The sequence below is a fragment of the Tachypleus tridentatus genome, chromosome 11, assembly GCF_004210375.1.
Source record: "Tachypleus tridentatus isolate NWPU-2018 chromosome 11, ASM421037v1, whole genome shotgun sequence".
NCBI classification, from domain to species: domain Eukaryota; kingdom Metazoa; phylum Arthropoda; class Merostomata; order Xiphosura; family Limulidae; genus Tachypleus; species Tachypleus tridentatus.
In genome coordinates, this window is record NC_134835.1 from 100,009,098 (window position 1) to 100,019,971 (window position 10,874).

At 33.8% G+C, this 10,874-nt stretch overlaps 1 protein-coding gene across 1 annotated transcript; it reads right to left on the minus strand.

The window, feature by feature from the left end:
• Window positions 1-826: 826 nt before the first annotated feature.
• LOC143231560 (uncharacterized) lies at window positions 827-9,454 on the minus strand. Its single transcript, XM_076466080.1, has 5 exons — window positions 8,991-9,454; window positions 7,747-7,776; window positions 6,633-6,671; window positions 1,826-1,956; window positions 827-1,378 (listed from the first exon to the last, which is right to left on the minus strand). The coding sequence occupies exons 1-5, from the start codon at window positions 9,315-9,317 to the stop codon at window positions 1,042-1,044; spliced, it is 864 nt and encodes a 287-aa protein (XP_076322195.1). The 5' UTR covers window positions 9,318-9,454; the 3' UTR covers window positions 827-1,041.
• Between the last annotated feature and the right edge of the window lie 1,420 nt (window positions 9,455-10,874).

The following is a 10,874-nucleotide window of genomic DNA, read 5'->3' on the forward strand; positions in this document are numbered from 1 at the left end:
ACACTGCTAAATTAGGGACGGCTAGCGCAAATCGTCCACGTGTAATTTTGCGCATAATTCAATAAAAACAAGAGGAAGAAGATACGTGATTCTTCTAGGATGAAGAAAAATGTTTTTACTAATATAGTTCAATTAAATTTTTCCAAATGAAATTTTAAATAATTTGAGTGCGAAAATTCTTGAATCTAAGTTAATTAAAGTATTAATTAATGTGACTGATATTCAGGTTTGTGCTATATGTGGTCATTGTCGATAACAACGACTTCGTAAAGCTAATTGTAACTGCATTCAAACACAGACTTCCTTGACATATTAATATAATAGATATTGAACTGTAATGTTTCCCACAATACTTCAGCTTCAAACAAGTATGCATATTTTAGACCTTCGCTCTAATATTATCGATTACAAAGATGATTTTACAGGTATTAAATGCATTCTAAAGTGTAACGGTAAGATAAAACAAAACTGACAAAATAAATTTAAGGCAAAGCTTGGTAAAATAATAGATATATCTTACGCACACATATGTACGTTTATTATTGTGGAATTGAAGAAAGTTTCATTTGAAAATGAAACTGTTGGTTGAGCTAGAAATATTTACGTTATAGTATGGTTTAACAATTTCCCATAAATCGGTATATTACCCATAAAAACAGAAGGATTCTAAAGTAACATATGATTAGCATGTGATTTTGGTGTATGCTAATAATGATTTGTAAGGTTAAATAAAAAAAGAAAACCAGTTTTTTATATGTGATTATTCCTGTGTATTTACTCCATTTCTCTTACATTAAAATATTTAATAAGTTAGTTGTTTGCCCAGACTGTGTTGTTATTTAATGAAAAAAAACAAACTATATTTGTGCTAACATATTTTAAACCAGATCATAAGTCATCAAGTGACGTGCAACAATGAGAAACAATTTACAAAGTTGATTTGTTAAAATCTGATCACTTTGTTTTCTCCGTGCATGTAAGAAAATATTTTTCCAAAATGCTGCCATCACAATAGCTAATAAGTTTTATCGGTGAAAACAATCACAGAATATAACAAGTTGCGGAAGGCGGAAGCAGAATCCCTCTGTTGTCTATTCTGACGTTAATTATTTCGCTTGGGTGATAATACCTTGGTACTTGCGCCAACATTACACCATTTAGCGTAACAATACTCTCGTTAGGTGCCAGAAGTATTGTAGCATGGTAGCAAAAACCAGATTGAATCATCTTTCCTTGGGGAGTGGAGGAGTCGTAGAACACCTTTTGAACGGAAGAGCTCATGGTTTCTTTGTACGCTACGTAAATTTGATGACGAGTTGGATATATTTTTAACCTAAGCAACAATTTTTTACCATTGAACACTCCAACGAAATAGGTCCTAAAAACAAAGAAATGAAAAACAAAACGGTGTTTATTCTGTTAATTATAAAGCTGTTTTCATAACATAGAACAAAGTTTTATTCTAGATGTCGCATGCCTATATTTTAATGTAATAAGAAATTAAGAAGAGATTTCAGATTCATAAGATCAGATCAACGTTAGAAGTGTGTCAATGAAACTATAATTACATAAGAGCTGACTAATGTAATTTAGTTAGTATTAAAAAGTTTATTAAAACAGTGTTTACGAATGTAAACATTTAACGAAATTCATCAATTCAATACAATACATATGCTACTTTAAATATTAAACATAATTAGGATAGTTTTCTTTTGGCATACGATTAGGATATGCACCATTTAAGAGCTGAATTAGCTTGAAATAAAATATTAAAGATAATTAAAGATAACTGAAACTTAAATAAACTTTTTTTAAAGGAACTTACGACATTTGATCAATAAAGTGTTCATCGTACAGACAGAAGTCTGCCACCATAATGTCATTTTCTTGGAGGTTTATGGGAATCTTGTAAAACAGTTCGTATGCATAAGACCACCAGCCGTTTTGTAGGTCTATCTAAAATAATATAAAACGTTTGGTATTCTAATAATTATAATTATTAATAATAGTTAAGCAAGCATATGGTAAGTTAAGGTTTCTGCTCAGGACAGTATATTAAAATTATAAAACAATATACGATGTTGTTGTTTTTGAATTAAGTACAAAGCTACACAATAGGTTAGCGGTGCTTTGCCCGCCACGGGTGTTGAAACTCAGATTTTAGCGTTGTAAGTCCGCAGTCATACCGCTGAGCCACTGGGGGACGATAATATACGATGCAGTGTTAAAGAAACATATAATAATTTCCTAATACTGGGAATTTTAAATGCGTCAGGATTACCTAATTAGAAAATGGCTTTTTGAAGCTGTCCCAGAATAATAATTTTCATTGACATAAAAAGTATTGGATAATGTAATATTTCAATTGGACGATTACAAAAGGTCTGGTATACAAATAACTTGTACATGAGGGCAAAAATCAATAACCCTTTTACTGCTTCTTCCTTTAAATAAATTGTCTTGAAACAGTTAGTTCATCTTTCATCAGGCGTGGCCTAGTGATTAGCGTGCCTGGTTGCGGATTAAAAGGTTCAAGACGAGATGTCGCTGAGCACGTTCCTCAGCTGTTCACGATTACTTGTTTGTTTCTTTTTGACTTTTGCGCAAAGCTGCTCGAAGTCTATCTGCACTAGCCGTCACTAATTTAGCAGTGTAAGACTAGAGGGAAGGCAGCTAGTCATCACTACCCATCGCCAACTCATGGGCTACTCTTTTTACCAACGAATAGTGGGATTGACCATCAAATTATAACGCCCCCACGGCTAAAAGAGCGAGTATATTTGGTGCGACGGGGATTCGAACCCGCGACCCTCAGATTACGAGTCGCACGCCTTAATCCACCTGGTCATGCCGGGCCTTGACGAATACTAAGAGTGATTGTCAATCCCATTTATTTGGGTCAAAGTAAGGCAAAGCTTTCGTGGCAATAGTTGTTTCTAATTGTCTGACTTTCCTGAATAGTTTAACATTAAGAATGGCTCTATCTGAATTCTAATGATTTCTGTATTTTTTTCCATGTTCTCATATAGTAGTATCAGTTTTTCAAAGCCATTAGGATCATTTTTTGTTAAGCGCAATAAAACAACAACAACCACAACGAACAGACCACCTGAACTTTAAAACAACCATGTGGGGAAATGTTTACCTGCTCTTCAAGTTACAATTACCTGTATAATAGCTGAATACATCAATATTAGGCTTTCACGTACTTAAGTATTAAGTTTTTGTCAGAATAGTAAAACAAGAATACTCTTCAGAAAACATATTATTTAAACTTTCTGTCAAAAACATTTTATCTGCTCTTTAAGTTAACAGATTTGAGATGTTTTAGAAATATTCCATAGAAGGTGCTCAAAAACAGATCACTCCTTCTATCAAAAACATCAACTTTAACTTTACACTCATATTATAAGGATAAAACATGGTAATTTGTTAAACCTTAGCGTCAGGAACTTACTTTTTAATAATATATGTGGTACACAGTAATGTAAATAAATGAGTATGTTGGGCTAAAGATTATTTTATAGTAGGTGCCTGTAATTTGCTGGTGATAGATTCGATAATAAAAAAACAGTACGCACTCTATTTGTTTTTTCAAAATAATACACATGTATATATATATTGGAAACAAGTTGAACAAAGAAATAAAACGTCTTCACACTATGAAGTTCGTAGTTATATGTTATGCATTGTAGAGCTCTCGTCTTCTTGTCAAATGCCCATTTAGGTCTATTTAGTTGCTGTAAAATTCAGTTGACAAGCCGAACTATATTTCTATTTTTATTCACTGCCTCGCGAGTTACTGAAGTTCCATCCTTAACTTCCGATATTCGCTTGCTTTTCGTTTATTCATCTATTTCTAATAATCATCTGTTTTTGTTAAAGTCTACACAGACGGTTTCAACCAGTTTAGTCCACCACTGGGACAGTAGTAAGTCTTTGGATTTGCAATGATAAAATTGGAGGTTTGGTTCCTCTCGGTGGACACAGCAGATATGTGGCTTTGCTGTAATAAAACACACACAACTGCTTTAAAACATCCTTTGTCAAGACAAACTATTTTCCTAAAATGTCAGAAAATTTACTTTAAATCTCACTTTAACACATACACCTATGATGGTTAACTTCGGCCAGTTTTTAAGTTTTCTCTAACCGAACTTCTCTTTGCCTATCCTTTGTTTTTCCGCTCGTCTTGTCGTCTCTATTTATATCTCTCACTGAAACGATCAAATAACTGAAAATTTGAATTTCAATTTAAAAGTTAATTGCATATCGATATGTATCAAATTTATATCTGTTAACAACATTTGACACAATTTTCTTTCTTAACACAAATATAGTTTAATGTACAAATAACGGTAAAATTTATAATAATACTTATTACAAATGATGATTCATATGCAAGAGTTTTACAAACAATACTAAGTGTTTCGTCTGGTTTGGATCGGTTCACGGAGAGCAAATTAATTCTTCGATGATACACAGGTACACTTCACTTGACGGGAGTGCTAGATAGCTCTATTCTTGTCTGATCTTATGTAAACTTTTCATATCCGAAGTTATACAATTCCTTCATAAAAATACTAACGTCCGAAGTTAAGTATCTAAAGTTGAATGGTTCGTAATGTTCGAAATCTTTAAACGTTCCTGTACTTTCCCGATTGATAAGCATTTATCACAATTATGGCTTCCGAGCTTTATAGTATACTAACTGTAGCGACCCAACAATATTATACAACTGTCTCTCTCCTATGCATTAGTTACCTTTCATAAACTTGAGGGGGGACTTTCTAGAAATTTCAGCTAAAGCAACAATACTGGTATTTAACGCACACCGTATATTGTTGATTCTTACGTTCGAGAATCTTCTACATACAGTCATGTGAAAAGATTAGGACACCCTATGAAAGCCTGTGTATCTTTGTAACAATTTTGGATATATAGATATTTAATTTCAATTTTAACAATACCGAGAGATTAAAGTAATATAACTAAACAATTAAAACTGAAGAAAAGACTTTTCAAGATATTCTAACTGAGGAAAAAGTTAAGACACCTCCACATTTATTCCCACTTAAAATGGCTCAACTCACACACAGGTGTATCACACCAGGTGCACATGATTAGAAGATAGTTACTCAGCATTTTGAATGAGGCTTACCCTATTTAAACCTCAGACATTTAGTTTGGTGTGCTCCTGACTGTTGAAGTGAGAGTGAGCACCATGGTGGGAGCCAAAGAGCTGTCTGAGGCCTTCAGAAAGAAAATTGTAGCAGCTTATGAGTCTGGTAAGGGATTTAAAAAGATCTCAAAAGATTTTGAAATCAGCCATTCCACTGTCCGGAAAATAGTCAACAGGTAAAGGGATTTCAAAACAACTGCCAACATGCCCAGGTCTGGTCGTCCAAGCAAGTTCACCCCGAGAGCAGACCGCAATATGCTAAAAGAGGTCTCCAAACACCCTAACATGTCATCACGGGACCTACAGCAGACTCTGACTACTGTTCATGTAAAAGTGCATGCTTTACAATCAGAAAGAAACTGCACAAGTTTAACTTGCATGGGAGGTGTGCAAGGAGGAAACCTTGCTCTCTAAGAGAAACATCAAGGCCAAACTGAAGTTTGCCAGAGAGAATGTAGACAAAGCCCAGGACTTCTAGAATAGTGTTCTTTGGACAGATGAGTCCAAAATTGAATTATTTGGACACCAGAACAGAGGACATGTTTGGCGCAAACCAAATACAGCATTCAAGGAAAAGAACTTCATACCAACTGTGAAGCATGGAGGTGGAAGTGTCATGGTTTGGGGCTGATTTGCTGCAGCAGGACCTGGACAGCTCACAATCTCAGAATCCACCATGAATTCTACTGTGTATCAGAGGGTGCTTGAGGAACATGTGAGACCATCTGTAAAAAAATTAAAGCTGAAGCGGAACTGGACCCTGCAACACGACAATGACCCAAAACATACCAGTAAATCCACCAAGGACTGGCTGAAAACTAAGAAATGGAGAGTCCTGGAATGGCCGAGTCAAAGCCGAGATCTTAATTTCATTAAGATGCTGTGGGGTGACTTGAAACGGGCTGTACATGCAAGAAACCCCTCAAACACCTCACAGCTGAAAGAATTCTGTATTGAGGAGTGGGGTAAACTTATTTCGGACCGATGTCAGAGACTGGTAGATGGCTACAAGAAGCGTCTTACTGCAGTTATTTCAGCCAAAGGGGTAACACGAGCTATTAGGGTGTAGGGTGTCCTAACTTTTTCATCAGTTCGAATATGCATTTTTGTAGAATTACATTTACAAAAGATCTTGAAAAGTCTTTTCTTCAGTTTTAATAGTTTAGCTATATTCCTATAATCTTTCAGTATTGTTAAAATTGAGATTATATATCTATATATCCAAAAATGTTACAAAAATACACAGGCTTTCATAGGGTGTCCTAATTTTTTCACATGACTGTATTTAGAGAACAGACGGGACTTTCGCAATGCACAATTTAAGTTACACGCACTTGTAAATATGTACTAAACTGAAACAAACATTTATATTAAAATAAATATGTAATATTAAATCCGTTACACACTAAACAGTCTTTTACATCTGATACTAGAAGTGTGATTTACTTACTATTCGAGATCCATAGGGTTTATTCACCGAAAGTGGTGTCTGAAAAGCAACACAAATAGAGCAAGCATGAATTGTGATCTTATGTAGAGATAAAAATTAAATTCTTTAGTGACATCACAATAAATGCATCATTTAATTGTATTCAAACAAAACGAGAATCTAAATAAAGCTGCTGTTAAATATTGACCGGAATTGACAAAATGCGTTACTTGTGTTTGGTGATAATTTATTTAATTGTCTTTATTTTATCTTTATTTTACATTAAGAAAAGTTTGGTGGAATGAAATATTTGAAGGTTTTCAAGGATGGATCATATATATATATATATACTGTTACCTTCGTAATAAAGTTCGTGGGGAGAATGTTACGAAACATTCCTTTTTAGTGTCATCTTTTAAATTTGTTGGAACAAATAATGAATACTATATAATTTAATAACTTCTACTAAAAGGAAAGAATCTCTAAGGTTTTTCATGGTACTTCTAGCTTCAGTTATTAAATATTGTATAATTGTTAAGGAAAGCAAGTCATGCACTTAATACAGCATTAAGGAAAATTAGGAACGTTGCTAGGAAAGTGGTAATGTCGTTGCTGATGGTCAGGAATGTCACCAGAAAAGTGAAAATATCACTGCTAAAGGTTAAGGGAAATTGTAGTATATACAACATAGAATTCCTGTTCTGAAAAAGTTAAAAATGCATCATGTTAATAATATATTTTGCTTTTTATCTATTAACATACTACAAAGTCCTTTTGATATTAACACGGATAACGAGGGTGAATTTCAAGTACGTTTACAAGCAACTTTTATCTTCAACTTCACATGTGTTATTTTATGAAGTTATATATTTGATACATGTTATTTTGTAACAGTATTTTAACGCAAAATACATAATATTATATAATGTTTTTTACCAGTTTATTAGATACAAAATATTTGGAAAACGAGTCTAAGCGTCTGCATTTATTTTAGGGTTGAGAATATAAGTATTGTGCGTGTTGTTCACAGTTATAAAAAATAACACTTGTGTGATAGTTAGATCTACACCTAATATAACTCATATTATTTGTATAAGTTCAGGTACATAAAACACACAAAGAAACAAATACTGACCGTCTCGAAAACGTTCCATTTTGGTAGAACCTGAGTGTAAAGAAGATAAAGGTTTTTTTTACCATTAATTTCATATTGTCATCTATTTGTATCAAAGTTATAAACAATGGGCAAATTTGTGTTAATGATACAAGCATATATAAGAAACGCAGGTCACGTAACGTAACAGAACAAAAATCCACCTGGTGTAGTTATGATACAAGATAGATCGTCAATCTAAATTTTTCAGATGATACAATTTACTTGTTTGTTTTGTATTTCGCGCAAAGCTCTGCGAGAGTTATTTGCGCTAGGAGTCCCTAATTTAGCAATGTCAGCTAGTCATCACCACCAATCGTGAATATTTAAGCTAATTTTTTCCAACGAATAGTAGGATTGATCTTCACTCTATAACGCCCGAAGGCTAAAAGGGCGAGCATGTTTGGTGTCATGGGGATTCGAATCCGCGACCCTCAGATTACAAGTCGAGAGCCCTAGATTATTTTAGTCTAATCACATTATGTCATTTAAACATCAAAATACGGTTAAACACAAAAGCTTTTAATTACTGTTGTAAGATTGTTAGAAATCGGGTTTTAGGTACTTGTAGTGAGCATAACAAGGGAAACTGGAAACAAACACTTGTAGGACTGAGCTATAAACACGAATCTTGAGAGTAGATGTCGGCTTAAGTTCCACTGCTGTTAACATTTTCGTATCGTGATGGTGGGTAAGTCTACGGACTTACAACACTAAAATTAGGGGTCGATTTCCTTCGGTGAGCTCAGCAGATAGCCCGAGGTGGCTTTGCTATAAGAAAACACACACACACTTAGTGATGGTAGAAATGTGGTATGTGGATTCCAATTTGTAGGACAAAATAAGTAATTACATTTTTAAAAGGTTATAAATGACAGTTTGTAATTTTTAACTAAAGTTGCTAGTAAATGTTACTAGGTATTAAATTTTTATAAGATGTGGTGGTTAAAGCTATTAACTCTTCTTACTTTGTTATGGACGTTCCAATGTAAAAAGATCCTGTTGATCGTTCTAATGTGACACTTTGCAATATTTCTAATGTTAAAACTAGTTGTAGTACAATAACTATGTAAGAATTAATTGTAAAGTTTGTGCCAATATCAGTTATATAAAGGCATGTTGTTCCTTAAGTATCAACGACTGAATAAAGATTCATGAAAGACACAAGAAGTCTTTTTATTTTCTCTTAGAATAAAAATATTATCAAACCATTAAACGATACTTACTTCATAGAACATAAAAGTATTGTCATCTTTTAAGAAGTCGTCAGTGGTGTTCCAGGAATGGAATTCTTTAACGATCTGACAACTTCGGTCGATGCTTGAAGATGGAGCCTTTGCTTGAAAGCTGAATGCTTTACAATTTGTCTTAAGACACTCGTTTGTACAGGTCTTGAGTGAAGTGACCTGCAGGTCTTCAGTTGGAGTGGAACTCGATACAGACTTACCAATCCGAGTTGCTTTGAAAGATGGTATGACGATGCGGGTTTGGAATGACTGTAATGTTATTACTATTAAATACAGAATTGACAAGATGTGTACTGAAATACGCATGCTGTCTTCTGATTTCTTTGTTTGGTATGTATTTTAAATTGTGTTTTCAGTTTTCAGTTTTCAACTTGTGATCTTGACGACTGAAATGTTGTGAATTAATACTTTTGCTTTGTGGTATATAACAAAATATTTTCACATGCGTAAGGTAGCTTACTTTTATATTAGTTCCAGATACGTGTGGTCATAATTTTTGTTATCAACAGTTCTGTAAATTTCCACGCAAAATGTTTGGAAGTGAGTTCTCCAATATACGCATGTGTATTTATGTAAACAAATCTATTTTTGTCATTCCACAAAACTTCAAGTGATTGCAACTAACAAGCTACATGCCATTACAATGTATTAATTATAAATAGACAAATCTTACTGTTGCTTAGGAGCGTGGCTAAATAATATGGTTCGACGTAACAAGGCGGGATATCTTTCAATTCGGAATATCACAAAATACACTTTTGTGTCGGAGCAAGGTGTTGTTTTAGGTTAGTTTTATCAAAATAATTTATTAGTAGATTGGGATTTCAGAAGTAACTAGCGTTTAATTTAAACAATTAATATTTCTAACTATCCACACACACACACACACACACAAAATTGGAATACGAAGATATATAGAATAAGTCACTGGCATACATCTTTCATAAAATATCTTAATGCGAGCCTGTTCCGTAAAATTATTAAAACGCAGAACTTGTCAAAAAGTTTTTGCTTTGAAGGTGTATTAGTGTTGGTTTCTTTTTAAAATCAAATTGTGAACTAGTACCCGATGTTTGAAAATATACCTTGTTTGGAGTTATTATCATTTGTAGGATTACGTTATTCACACATTTATCTGAATAGGGTCTATTCTTTAAAATCAAGCTAGTTTCCTCGGCATGGTCAGGATGTTAAGGCGCTCGATTCCTAATCCGAGGGTCGCGGGTTTGAATCTCCGTCGCATCAAACATGATCGCCCTTTCAGCCGTGAGGGCGTTATAATGTGACGGTCAATCCTACTATTCGTTGGTAAAAGAGTAGCCCAAGAGTTGGCGGTGGGTGGTGACGACTAGCTGCCTTCCCTCTAGTCTTACACTGCTAAATTAGGGACGGCTAACGCAGATAGCCCTCGAGTAGCATTGCTCAAAATTAAAAAAATCAAAAACAAACAATATTTCGTATTGGCTAAATGATTTTTTATTTATTAAAAATAGTTCGAACACATAGGGGTGTGGATTTGTTATTTAAAATATTAAAAAATTCCGTCTTTTTTTGCATTATGCTGAGGTAAAAATTTTCTCGAAAACATAATGTAGTTGGAGTGTGAACATATTTTATATAAAACCCATTCATTGCTAATTGTTAAATATAATAGTATATACTCACGAAATGCATATTTGAAATTGTTTAAAAAGAAAAGAAGCAACAAAATGCAACGACCTCAAAATTGAAGTGATAAACAAACTATCATAAACATAGCAGGTAACCTCGCTTTACCAAAAAGCATCATGTGGGCTACTAGTAGAAACAACTGAGAATACTGTAACGTGTGGGAAGCCAAACAAGATTTGAGAAAAGAATCAT

What these genes read in the sequence shown, in the direction of transcription:
- LOC143231560 (XM_076466080.1), bottom strand. Translation starts at nt 9,317, where the DNA reads ATGCGTATTTCAGTACACATCTTGTCAATTCTGTATTTAATAGTAATA. An exon ending in ATACTTTTATGTTCTATGAA is followed by an intron (nt 7,777 to 8,990) that starts GTAAGTATCGTT and finishes CTTTACACTCAG; the next exon opens with GTTCTACCAAAATGGAACGT. An exon ending in AACCCTATGGATCTCGAATA is followed by an intron (nt 1,957 to 6,632) that starts GTAAGTAAATCA and finishes ATATTATTTTAG; the next exon opens with ATAGACCTACAAAACGGCTG.